The 14,489-nt window shown below is 39.3% G+C and overlaps 1 protein-coding gene across 1 annotated transcript in view; it reads right to left on the minus strand.

Annotated features, from left to right (window-relative positions):
- The window catches only part of LOC101889276 (tripeptidyl-peptidase 2), a 251,316-nt gene that overhangs the window by 211,488 nt on the left and 25,339 nt on the right, over positions 1-14,489 (minus strand). Inside the window, exons 11-12 of the mRNA XM_005174804.4 lie at positions 3,478-3,683; positions 252-415 (exon numbers count right to left, since the gene is read on the minus strand). Of these exons, the coding sequence (XP_005174861.1) occupies positions 252-415; positions 3,478-3,683 (370 nt within the window). The remainder of the gene's footprint in view (positions 1-251; positions 416-3,477; positions 3,684-14,489) is intronic.

Raw genomic sequence — 14,489 nt, forward strand, 5'->3', positions numbered from 1 at the left:
CTAAATTCTAAATCCAAATGCAACACAAATAACACTTATCCTATTTCCACAAATACATGCATGTCCACCGTCACCAGTCGATGCAGCAGCATCCTCATCGTCATCTTGCTTGTGCTCGTCCTCAGCACAACACACACATGAGTAAAACTATGAGTACATCGTACTCCAATTCTTTTGGAGGTGAAGAACGAACCGTACCGAGCGCCATGGCACTCGGAGAATAGAGAACAGAGAAAGAAAGATGCACTTACCTGACACTTGAATGCCAATGTGGTTTCATTTTCGGAATTGACAGACAAAATCTTCATAGTTTCCAAAACACGACATGATGACTTGGGTAGCAATTGTACGGTATGTACGAAAAATTTGCCAACATCCTTGTCACGATTTTTATCGGTTGAGCGCATCCGTAAGACTTTAGATTGAAGTGGTCGTCGATGTTGTTGTTGTTGGGAGGACAAAAATAGGAGCAGCGTCAGAAGCAGCATCAGTGGCAGTATCCAGGTGGTACAGTGGCAACAATGTGGCAACATACCGAAAAAAGAATCATGATGTTGATGCAAAAAAGAAGAAGAAGAAGAACAAGGACACAAAACAAGATAAATTTTTGCAAAACTGGAAAATGAAAAAGAGACAACGCACAAACAAACACATAGACACACACAAAAGCTCCCATTGTAGAATCCCACTATGGAACGAAGTAAAGTTAAAAAAAAAACAAGAAAAACAGCATTATGTTCGGCCGGGCCGAACTTTGCCAACCCTCCACAATTTGGAACGAATTTAGAAATTTTCAAAAAAAAAAAAAAAATAAAATCTGTTAAAATCTTAAAAACACCGCATATAGCCAATGTATTGGGGTCTATACGAAGACGTGGACCTACCTAGGCAAGTCATAAGTCATTACAATATTCGAATATGAAACTTGAAAAAAATTCAGTGAATAATGTAGCTAAAATCATCCAAATACCCAATACAGGTAGTTACCGATTACGATAACCTGGACCTGCATAGACAGTTTTCTGTCACAGGCTGTAGTACCTATTAGGAACTTCAAATACGAAATCTCAAATAATTTCGGTGGATATTGTACCTAAAATCGTCAAAATACCGAATATAGGGAGGTACCGATATACGATGACCTGAACCTGCGTAGACAATTCTCAGTCACAGGCTGTAGTACCTATTAGGAACTTCAAATACGACATCTCAAACAATTTCGGTGGGTATTGTACCTAAACTCGTCAAAATACCGAATATAGGGAGGTACTGATATATGGGTCCTATACGAAAATCTGGACCTGCATAGACAATTTTCTGTCACAGACTGTAGTTTCCATTACGAGCTGTAAATACGTAATTTGAAACAACTCCGGTGAATAATGCCGCAAAAATTATCAAAATACCGAATATAGGGAGGTACCGTTGTATGGGTCCTATAGGAAGACCTGGACCAGCATAGACAATTTTTTGTCAAGGCTGTATTACTCATTACGAATTCTAAATATGAAATATGAAACAACTCCGGTGAATAATGCCGCTAAAATCATCAAAATACCGAATATAGGGAGGTACCGTTTTATTGGGGCTATACGAAGACGTGGGCCTGGATACGCAATTTTTTATCATAGACTGTAGTATCCATTACGAATTCTAAATACGAAATTTGTAACAAACCCGGTGAATAATGTCGCTAAAATCGTCAAAATATCGAATATCGGAGGGTACCGTTATATGGGGCCTATACGAAGACGTGGGCCTGGATACGTAATTTTTTGTGATAGGCTATAGTACCCATTACGAGCTGTAAATACGTAATATGAAACAACTCCGATGAATAATGTCGCTAAAATCATCAAAATACCGAATATAGGGGGGACCGATATATGGGTCCTGTACGAAGACCTGGACCTGCATAGACAATTTTTTGTTACATACTGTAGCTCCCATTACGAATTCGAAATACGAAATTTGAAACAACTTCGGTTAATAATGTCCCTAAAATCGTCAAAATATCGAATATCGGAGGGTACCGTTGCATGGGGGGTATACGATATCGTGGACCTATATAGACAATACTCCTCCAGGGGGTAAAGTAGCCAGAAGGAACACCTTTTGTGTATTTTCAGACGATTTCATTGAAAATTTTGGCTACATTCATCAAAATGCCGAATATCGAGAGGTACCGTTATGTGGAGGTTATATGAAGACGTGGGCCTGCAGACGCAATTTTCCGTCATAGGCTGTAGTACCCATTAAGAATTCTAAATACGAAATTTGAAACAATTCCGGTGAATAATGTCGTTAAAATCATCAAAATACCGAATATGGGGAGGTACCGTTGCATGGGGGATATACGATATCGTGAACCTATATAGCGAATGCTCTTCCAGGGTGTAAAGTACCCAGAAGAAATTCCTTTTATGGATTTTCAGAAAATGTCATTGAAAAATTTCGCTACAATCATCAAAATTCCGAATATCGGGAGGTACCGTTATATGGGCGCTATACGATATCGTGGACCGATATAGCCCATCTTCGAACTTCACCCGCCTGCAGACAAGAGACTGATCTGTGCAAAATTTTAGCCTCCTATCTTTATTCGTTTTCAGACTGGCGTGATTACAACAGACGGACGGGCGGACAGACGGACATATAAACGGACGGATGTCTTAAAATTCTACGCTGATCAAGATTATATATTCTTTGTAGGGTCTATACTTATTATTTCGATGAGTTCCAAACGGAATAACGAACTTAATATACCCTTCATACTATGTAGGGTAGAGGGTATAAAAAATGATGATAGCATCTCCAGCATTCAATTGATGCGGTGGTTTTGTGTCGAAGCTGGGAAACAGCAATGTCATCGTCATCACTAAACTGGAATGCACTTTAGCCAGCTAAATCGGTTGCAGAATCTCCCATTCATTTGTCCAATGATAAATTGACTTCAGTCCTCCACCTTAATAACCCTCATTGATGGTAGCTTCACGGCGATCATAAACTGAAGTAAAATTGGCGAAAGCAAAGAGGGGGTCGCCAAAGTCAACTTAGAAATGGCTACAAAGGAATGCGATATTTGTGCAACAAAGACAAGAACAACCACGACCACGGTAGCGACAGCAAATAATGGTGCAACAAATTGCATTGAAATTGGTCCGGGCATATTTGCCATAGCTATTAGCACCTGTGTGTGTCTGTGTGCACTGAACCAGTTATGCGGGTGTTGTTCAAACGGCAAATTGTCAATTTGTCATCAGCAAACGCTTTTTGAGCATTGATTTCTCTTCCTCTCCTTCTGCGTGTGTGCATTTGTTTTTTTTTTTTTTTTGCATTTCTTCTGTGTCTCTTTGTTTGCTTGTTTGTTTGTTTTTATCTCTTCGCTGGGTATTGGTCGGATTGGCTGTCATGGCAACCGCAAACATCGCCTCTGCCGATTGTTGGCCATTAAAAATCAAAAGAAGATCCACTTACCTGCCCAGGTTGCCTTTGGTGGCACCAAAATGAACTCTCTTTGAATGGTGTTCGGTTGGAATTCAATGCTGCCATCGCCATTCTGGGTGGCGGGCGGTTGATACAAACGGGTCTCTTGACAGTCAATTGTGTGCGGCTGTACAACGGTTATGGGTATTTCGAATAATGAGCCCTTTTGTACGCAGGATGTGTCAAATGCTCGAATTCTGGTGGGGAAAAGGGAGAAAGGAAAGAATGAAAGAAAAAGATGAAGATTGAAAAAAAAACACAACAACAACAACAATGAAACACACACACACACATACACACGCAACGAGTGAAAGTTTGTAAAGAAAGCAATTATAGCAGAAAAATACAAAGAATACAAAGTGCAGTTACACACCATCCCACACACACACACACACGAATGCACGTGCCACATACACATGCACGTTTGTAACACACATTCGAATGACGACAGCATTCTTCAGAATTTTTATGAATCCAAAGTCACACACTCAACTACATTCTCATAATACAAAAGTAAACGTGTAAATCACTTTCAATACACATGCATTTGTGTGAGTGTGGGTGTATGTGTGTGTGTATGCAGCATATTGCCGCAAGTGAGGTTAGAAACGTTGACGAACAGTAAAGCTAAAAGAAATTACAGACAATGGTCCACAATTTCCTTTAGACTTTGAATAAAACAAAGCCCCAGGACGGTTGAGGACTTTCCACGATGATTTTTTTATAATAAAAAAGTGAACAGTAGATCGGGTGTCCAAAATTGAGATATTTCGCCAGAAAAAATTTGGAAGCTATACGAACCGAATTACCCCATAAAATCCAATGTAAACCAGTAAAGAAAGTCGGGGCGGGGCCGACTTTATGATACCCTACACCAAAGTTTTTATGGGAGAGTTCAATCATACAAGCTTTGATTATAATTATAATTTAAAGTTCAAAGGACTAAATACGCCGAAGCATTTGTATCTTTTAAATTCGGACTCGTATTACCCATTTGGTGCACAATTAATTTGAAATCGGATAAAGATATATATGGGAGCTACATCCAAAGCGGAACCGATCTCGATAAAATTTGGCAAAGATATTTCTGAGCTGTATTTGATATATTTTTACCTGAATATCGTTGTTACGGAGTGCATATTACGGCTGTGGGTAACATATATAAGAAATCGGATGAACAGTATATATGGGAGCTATAGCTATATCTGAACCGATCTTCTAGAGTCTAGCATACTAGCTTCTAGACTCAATTCGGTCGCATGTGCCAAATTCCATTCCATTTGGGCAAATATTAGACGTTTGGTGCACAATAAAAAGTAAATCGGACAAAGTTATATATGGGAGCTATATCCAAATCTGAACCGATCTCGATAAAATTTAACAGAGGTATTTCTGAGCTACATTTGATATATTTCCCCAAATATTGTTGTTACAGAGTGCATATTACGGCTGCGAAAGACAAAATTTACAAATCGGATGAACAATATATATGGGAGCTATAGCTATATCTGAACCGATTTCGATCAAATTTGGCGTACTTATTTTCAGGCCTAATTTGGTTGTATGTGCAAAATTCCATATTATTCGGGCTGATATTACACGTTTGGTGCACAATAAAAGGCAAATCGGACGAAGATTTATATGGGAGCTATATCTAATTTTTTACCGATTATATCCAATTTCAATAGGGTTCGTCCTTTGCCAAACAAATTATTTGTGCAAAATTTCATCTCAATCGGATAATACATGCGACCTGCATTTTGTTCACAAGAATACATGGACAGACGGACGGACAGACGGACGGACGGATATGCATAAATCGACTCACAATGTGATTCTATGCAGATCATAAAAAGGAACTATGGGTCTATCTCGTTTCCTTTTGCCTGTTACAAACAAATCCACAAAGACATAATACCCTGACCACCTTGTGGTGTAGGGTATAAAAAGCTTACTCCTGCATTACCAGTAGACTAAAAATAATGGGTTATTACTCAAAACATTACGAAGTTAACAACTTGCTCTACTCATTATCAGGTAACAGGGGCTTACGGAGGTTGGGAGACCTAGGTTCCCAGACACCTTGCGAAATTCTACGATTTACATTCCATGCGTATTTTACATGGGAATATTTTTTTCCTAGTTTGGCTGCCACAAAGGCGTTCGAAATACATTCCTGTAAACGTCACAAAGAGTGCACGCCCGACTTTAAAACCGAAGGTTGGAAGTTCGTAATTCGGACTCGTTACAATGATAGCCGACTTTTCTTTTATGCTGGGTTGCTTGATCCTTGCTAGACCAAAGAAAAGGTCTACTAAACTTTTTCCACAGGACTTCTAGGAATACAATACCATCCATAGTACTTCTATGTGTGATAGATCCTATGTAGGTCTTCTATATGCAGAAGGTCTCATGTAGTGGTCTATGTGCAAAATTACATCTATGATTTTTTTTATATAGAGTACCATCTCTGTGGCTTCAATGGATAGAAGACTATCTGTAGGTATTTTACCTATAGAAGTTCCCTTAGCGCGATTTTATGGAAAGATGTGCTTCTATGGGTCCTCCATATATGATAGATTTCTCAGGTCCCCAAAGATATAGGGAGGTACACTACGTATAGAAAAAATTATAGGTCGACTGTACAGAAGAGGTCTTATATGATCTTCTTTGTATAGAAGTCATTCTATATGTATTCTGGGCACCGAAGGCCTTCCATTAGCCATTAATCTCCAGAAAACTTTCTTTGGGTTTTTTATGTCTGGAAGAACATTTAAGGATTTAGAAGATTCTTTGAGGATCTTCCTTTTCTATAAGAACTTCAGTGGGGTTTTTATGTCTTCTGTAGTACTTCTAAGTCTGGAAAACCTTCTATAGCTCTTCCGAGTCTGGAAGATCTTTTGAAGGTCTTCTACGTCTAAAAGACCTTCTGTGGGTAATCTATGTCTAAAGATCTTTTAAGTGTCTTGTTCCAGGTCTGGAAGACATTTTAAAGGTCTAAAAGAACTTTTTAGTCTCCTGTGTTTTAAAACCTTATATAAGCCCTCTATGTCTGTAAGACCTTATGTAGGTCTTGTATGTCTTCTGTAGCATATCAAAGTCTAGAAAACTCTCTCCGATCTAGAAGTCCTTTAAATGGTTAGAAAACCTTTCGGGGATCTTTTAAGTCAAGAAGACCTCCTATGGGTCATCTGTGTCTAACAGACCTTCAGTGGGTCTTTTATATCTTCTGTCGTACGTTAAGGTCTAGGAAACCGTCTATATGTCTTTCTAGTCTGGAAGACCTTTTAAGGGTATTCCACCTTCAATAGATCCTATATGTCTAAGGACCTTATGAGGGGTTTCTCTCAAGTCAGGAAAACGTTTTAAAGGTTTAGAAGACCTTTAAAGGGCCTTCCAAGTCTAGAAGACCTTCTACAGGCCCTCTATGTCTATAAGACCGTCTGTGGGTATTTTATGTCTTCAGCAGTAACTTCTAATTCAAGAAGAATGTATATGGATCTTCCGTGCCTAGAAGGCCTTTTGAGTGTCGTCCATGTCCATTAGACCTTCTATGGGTCTTGTATGTATTTAAGTCTTTTTGAATGTCTTTTATGACTTCTGTAGTACTTCTAAGCTTAGTAGACCTTCTGGAGGTCTTTCATGTCAAGAAGATATTTTACGGTTCTTTTTTTACGTCTAGAAGGCTTTTTAAGAGTCTTTACATCTAGGAGAGTCCTCTAGGTTTCTAAGTTGTTCTTTAGGTATTTTATGTCACTTTAGTACATCTAAGTCTAGAAAGCCTTTTGAGGCTCTTTAATGTATCAAAAAAATACATACAGCCCTTCTGAAAGGCTTGACAATAACGTTTCCCATAAGGGTTATCTATGCATTTCCTGAAGAAAAACAAGTAAAAATGACGATAATTTCGGTTGGAATTAACTTTTTATACCCTCCTCCTTTTAAAAACTTGCCTCATGGCCAAATTGGATTTCCCTAAAATACCCAATATTTGGAAGTTCTGGTGTCCTATACCTTTACTACATTTTTAGGGGATTTAATCTATCTTTAAAGAACCCAACATTTTAACAATTACCGTTCATTTGCTTGGAAATCGGACATTAAAGCCGAAATGTTAAATTTCATTGATTTAGTTGGAAATTCTTCAGTAGTCAAAAAATCAGGAGGAACCGTTATGTCGGTCCTATACCAAAAATTGGGCCTACATTGAATATTTTTTAAAAAGAGTTAAACTATCCCCAGAGAATCCGAAATATCAATTGGAACCAAAATCTTAAAAAAAAATGAAAATCGTGAGGTTGCTTGGGAACTACAGCAAAAATTGGACCAACATCGAAAATTTTGTGAGAAGGAATTAAACTTTCACCAGAAAGCCGAAATATCAAATTACAGACGATTTGGTGGGAAACTGGTGCCAAAATCTCCAAAATAGCGAAAATCAGGAGGTACAGTTATATGGGAAACTATACCAAAAAGTGTACCTATATTGAATATTTTTGCAAGGAGTTTTATACCCACGGAGACAATGAAAAATTCAAGTTGCATCTGATTTGTTTGGAAATTGGGTGGAAATTCTTCAAAAATTCTGAAAATCAGGGGGTACAGTTAAATGGAGGCTATACCTAGTCGGCCTAGAAGAGTTGAACAACCCACAGAGAGGCCAAAATACCAAATTAAAGCTGATTCGGGTGAACATTGGAACGGAAACCGTTAAAATATCAAACAAGTAAAAAAGCCACTACGTTCCGAACTTTTAATACCCTCCCCCATTTGGAAAGAACTTGAAAATTAAAACAAATATATATGTCGAAGAAAGCCCACGAAAACCTGTCCTTTGAATTGGAGAATTAAAATTCCTTTAAATTTCAATGAACAATTACGGGAACTTGTTTGCTGATAATAAGGACGGACGACGTGTCGGAACGGCAAAACATTCCTCAGTTCCACGGCATGTAAGGTGTGTCATTGGTGTGCCGATCCAGCCATCCATTGGCCATCGTGTACTTATGCATTGTCAATGGGCTACAAGAAGGACGTGGATCTGCATAAGTAATTTTCTGCCAAAGGCTGTAGTACAGATTCCGAATTTCAAATACGACATTTGAAACAATCCTGGTGAATAATGACGCTAAAATCAACAAAATACCGAATAAAATGAGTTACCTACATAGACAATTTTCTGTCATAGGTTGTTTAAAATTTCGTATTTGAAGGTAGTACAAATACGAAATTTTAAACAATTCCGGTGAATAATGTCTCTAAAATCAAAATTCTATTTTCTCCTATCTCAATTCTTTCGAAAGATAGCGTGATTACAACAGACAGACGGACGGGTTGCCCATATTCGACGGACCTTTGGGCCCTTTTGGCACATTCCAATCGACGAGGCTTGTCCGCAGGCAACATTCTTTGCGTCAATTGAATTTTGTACGGGAACAAATGCAAATCAATGCGAATAATCCGTTGTAAAGTGGACAGAGCCATGCCTAACTGCTGAGAACGGCGTTTTTGGGATGTTCCTGTGGACCTTTCAACACTGGCTCGTACGACAGCGATATTCTCGACCGATCGCCTTGGTCGACTTTTATATGGCCTCTTCGGATTAGAAAGAGCCTTACCAGTCGAAAATTTTTCGTATAAACGCTTAATGGTGTTCTTAGAAGGCGCACTTCTCACATTTTTTAATGTTTTAAAGGCACGTTGAGTTTTCACAACTGACTTCTTCTGTCGAATGTAAATTGCAACTATTTCAGAGAGCTCGCGTTGCGTGTATTCGTTCATGGTAAAAATCTGCTTGGACTGACGCTTCAAACGCGGTATGTCATTAAGCGATGTGACATCTCTGTCGAAAGTTATGGCGTTGCCAGATGGGTCCGTCGAATTCTAGGCAACCCTGTAGGTACCTTGCCTAAACATGAACGCATATATTCCATTGTCAGTACCAAAAATTAGAGGTATTAACATCAATACCCGTGCAAAATTTCAAAGCTCCGTCTGCAATAGTGCCAGCTCCATCGTGATTTCAACGAACGGACATGGTCAAATCGATAATGAATTTTACACCTTTCACGAATGCACTTTATAGGATCACCTAGGAACATTTCTAGATGTTGCTAAGAGTCATTCCCTTAACTTAATATATCCCTCCTTAAATCCTGGTAAGCATTAATATCCAATCTCCTTTTTCCCACCAACCCAACACACTGTGTGACACAATTTCAATACATGACATTCACTTTTATAGAATAGGCCATGCAGACATTAACACACTAACACACAACTGAATTTATTGTTTATACCCATGTACGTGCGTGTGTGTGTGAGCTAGCACTTGTGCATTAAGGAAGCTTTCATCTCCTTTTTCCCACCATACTCTCTTCCCCACTTCCTCTTCTTCTCCCTCTCTCTCTCTCTCTGCCTCTCGGTATAGAAAACTTAACTTGAGTGTGAATTATATTTTATGAATATGAATATATTTCAATTAAAAGTTGTTATACAAAACCAACAATCGTACATACATACACACACATACATAAGTATGTGTGTCAGACAACGGCGACATACATGCAAATACTCCAAGCTCAGGTATTTGCATTTGAATATGAATACAAATACATTTAATAATGTGGTGCACACACACACACTTGATGGATATACCAGGCCTATACATCTATGAAGGGAGAGAGTGAGAGTGAGAGCAAGAAGAAACGCTTAATTCAAAACGCAAAAAGGAATTTCTTCTTTCTTTCGCCTTTCTTATGTGCCTGTAGTTTTTAAGTTCATTATTGAATGCATGAGTGTATTAGTATTGTAGAACATGTGTATGCGTGTGTGTGTGCGTATGTAGAAATGTTTTATAAATATTATTTAAATAAGAAGACATTTTGAATGGGAATGTTAACACTGAACTTTTAATTAATTGAATGACATTCTTGTTCTTGTTTTTCTTGTTGTTCTTCTCAAGCATCCTAATTGTCATTAAACAGCATTCTCAAGTGTTGTTCAGCCATTGACTTACAGACAGACATACATACATATGTTATTGACTTAAACATCCATGCATCCTTCCATCCAACCATAAACATCAAATCTATTCATTCAATTTGAATTCAAGCCAAAAATTAAATTGAGGAAGGTTCATCATAAGGAGAGGGTAGGCTGGAGTAGGTGGTACAGTAGAGGGTGGTTGTAAAGGAAATTAAATTAGATCCTCTATAAATTGTCTATATGTAACTGAACTTCTATAGGCCTTCCATATGTCTTCTATGTGTGAGAGTCGAAAAATCTCGTTGGTATAGAGAGCTTAAATAGGTCATGTTAATAGAGAAGTTTTTTATCCCTATATTGGATATAAATTTTATCCACAGAAGGCCCATTACGGACCCCTTGGACAAAAAACGTCTTTCAGAGGCCTCCTAACCAAAAAAAATACCTATACCTTAGATATTTCATATCAGCGCTCTAAACTCGTTCTTCCTCACTCAGATCTTCTAAAAAAGAAGTCCTTTTGGTAGAGATCTAGTTCATGGCTCAGTACACCAGGTCCTAAACGTATGAGTGATATAAAATCACATAACGCACACGCAGAGTTTTCATACAAACGACCGGAGTCTATGGAATTAATCACGCAACTAGTTCGTTCGATCAAACAAAGTTAGGACAACGTCAATACATGGATGGCCTCTATCTGCGGTAAACATCGTAAATGTCTTCAAGACCTTTAGAGAGAATTTAAGAGAACGCTTTCAAAAGATTATATGCCTGGAAAAGGCCTGGAATTTACTTAATACCTCTGATAAGTTTTCTATATTCAGGGTGAGAAGATAAAAAGTGCAACCAATTTCAGACTGCTGTCATTTCTAAGCCACTCGTCCGACAGCTGTTAAAATTATTCCAGTGACAGCTAATTATATTGTTTACAAGCGTACACAAACATTTTGCGGAGATTTTTCCAGAAAAAAAGTTTTTCGTGATAGTGTGATTTCTTTATATTTGGCTGGAAAACCACAAGTGGCTATCGTTAGAGCACTCCAGCATTTAAATGTGGATAAATGTGCTCCTTCGGTTGGCCACAAGAACTCAAGCGCCGGCCATGGTGATGGTGTGGGCCACCATAACAGCCGATGTTCGCTCTCTGCTCGTATTAATCGACCGTGGTGGTATCAGAATAAATGTCGAATACTATCGCGAAAATATTCTGGAGGGTGTATTAAAGCCTTGGACACGAACCATTTTGGCCACAGACCTTGGACATTCCAACAGGACTCAGCACCATCGCACTTAGCACGCGCCACCAAAGAATGGTTACAAAATTAGGTTCCTCGCTTCATTTCCAGCGCACAATGGCCACCAAAATCTCTGGATACCAATCCGTTGGACTAATGTGTCTGGAGTATTTTGGAAAGCAAGATTGGAAAATATAAAAATTATGGCGTTTGACTTTGTTGCAGTTTTTTTATCTCACCCTGTAGAACGTCTTTAAGAGATCTCCAACCCCAAAAAAGACCTATATCTTTAGAGACTTAAAATCAGCGCTCTAAAATCGCTCTTCCATACTTCCTTAGGTCTTCTAAAAATTGAAGTCCTTTTGCGGGTCCAATATGCATGGTAGAGTTGTGTCAAGCTAGTTCACACGTCAGTACACCAGTTCCTAAACGTATGACTGATTTCACATCACTCACACGCAGAGTTTTCATACAAACGACCGTTCGATCAAACAAGATTGGACCAACTCCAATACATGGATGGCCTCTATCCATAGGAAATATTTCATATGTCGTCTAGACTTTTGGAGAGTATTTAAGAGATAGAGGGCCTCATAAAGGTTTTCAATAGATGAAATACCTGGTGAAGGCAAAGAATTTACTTAATACCTCTAATATGTTTATGCAGAAGACCCATAAGGTGTATATAGAAGACCCCCTCCTGATAGAATACTGCTAATAGGCCTCTGTAGGTAAAAACCTTGAACAGATCGTCTGTAGACAAAATATGTTCGATAGGTCTTACAAAGAGAGAACGGTTTTATTAGAATTTCTATTAGGCGAAATTTTTTATCACAAAAAAAGATCCTGGACAGGAAAAGGAAAACTTTTGACAGATCTTTTATAGATGGAAGATTTTTGACTGGCCTTTGGTAAAGAGAAGACTTTCGTATCTTAAAGAGAAAAGATCATTCACAGGTATTCTATAAAGGAAAGATCTGCAGTTATAACACCTTAAACAAGAACGCAGTCAACGAGTATTCTACAGAATGAAGACCTACAATAGGTATTCTATAGAGCGAGGTCCTTCAATAGATCTTCTATGGAGAGAAGATAGTCAAGAAGTCTCCTAAAGAGCGAAAATGGCATTTTCAAAAGAGAAGAACTTCACAAATATCTTTCATAGAGAGAACTTCAAAAAGTCTTCTATAAAGAGAAATTCGTTTATAAAAATAAGCCATTCAGTAGGCCTCTATAGACGTCCAAAAAAGGACACTGTCTGTTAATTGCGTCAAAAACAAAGCCTATCTGCTTTAGCTCGTCTAAAAACGACCCGTTTCTCAGCTCAACTAAAAGACTCCCAGAAGCTACTATAGCTTGTCTGCGAAGGGACTCCCTCCTTCAAAACTGCCAAAAGAACTCCCTCTTCTAGGAGAGACTTTCTGCGTCAAATTGTATGTTTGGTCCCAAATTCACTGATTTAGATCGTCTGAAAGTAGACTCCTAAAAATAACCTCGCTGCTTCAGATCGTATAAAAAAGACTAAATACTTTATCTCGACTGAAGGTGGCTCCTCATCATCTTGTCTGTAAAATACTCCCTGCTTCAGCTAGTCTGAAAAAACCTCCCTACTGCAGCTGGTCAATAAGAAAAGACTCCCTGCTGCAACTCGTCAATAAGAAAAGACTCCCTCCGGCAGCTCGTCTATGAAAAAAACTTTCTGCGGCAGCTCGTCAATAAGAAGAGACTCCCTGCTACAGCTCGTCTATAAAAAAGACTCCCTGCTGCAGCACGTCTATAGAATAAGGCTCCCTGCGGCAGCTCGTCTATAGAAAAAGGCTCCCTGCGGCAGCTTGTCTATAGAAAAAGGCTCCCTGCGGCAGCTCGTCTATAGAAAAAGACTCCCTGCGGCAGCTCGTCTATAGAAAAAGACTCCCTGCGGCAGCTCGTCTATAGAAAAAGACTCCCTGCGGCAGCTCGTCTATGGAAAAAGACTCCCTGCGGCAGCTCGTCTATGGAAAAAGACTCCCTGCGGCAGCTCGTCTATAGGAAAAGACTCCCTGCGGCAGCTCGTCTATAGGAAAAGACTCCCTGCGGCAGCTCGTCTATAGGAAAAGACTCCCTGCGGCAGCTCGTCTATAGGAAAAGACTCCCTGCGGCAGCTCGTCTATAGGAAAAGACTCCCTGCGGCAGCTCGTCTATAGGAAAAGACTCCCTGCGGCAGCTCGTCTATAGGAAAAGACTCCCTGCGGCAGCTCGTCTATAGGAAAAGACTCCCTGCGGCAGCTCGTCTATAGGAAAAGACTCCCTGCGGCAGCTCGTCTATAGGAAAAGACTCCCTGCGGCAGCTCGTCTATAGGAAAAGACTCCCTGCGGCAGCTCGTCTATAGAAACAGACTCCCAGCGGCAGCTCGTCTATAGAAACAGACTCCCAGCGGCAGCTCGTCTATAGAAACAGACTCCCTGCGGCAGCTCGCCTAAAAACTACTCCCTGTTTCAGCTCTTATAGAGAAGAGACAATGCTTTACAGCCCGTCTAAAAAAGACTCGCTGCTTCAGCTAGTCCTAAAAAAAGAATCCCTGGTTCAGCTCGTCTAAAATATACTTCCTTCTTTAGCTTTTCAAAAAATAACCCTCTGCTTTAGATCGTCCACAAAAAAGATTGGCTGTCTCAGTTCTTCTAAAAACGACTCCTCCTGCAGCTCGTCCAAAAAGGATTCGCTGCTTCAATTCGCCTAAATAAGACTCCCTATTGCAGTTCTTATAAAATTATGCGATTTTTGTCTGGTCGAAAAACACT

The sequence above is a fragment of the Musca domestica genome, unplaced genomic scaffold, assembly GCF_030504385.1.
Source record: "Musca domestica strain aabys unplaced genomic scaffold, Musca_domestica.polishedcontigs.V.1.1 8, whole genome shotgun sequence".
In the NCBI taxonomy this organism is placed as follows: domain Eukaryota; kingdom Metazoa; phylum Arthropoda; class Insecta; order Diptera; family Muscidae; genus Musca; species Musca domestica.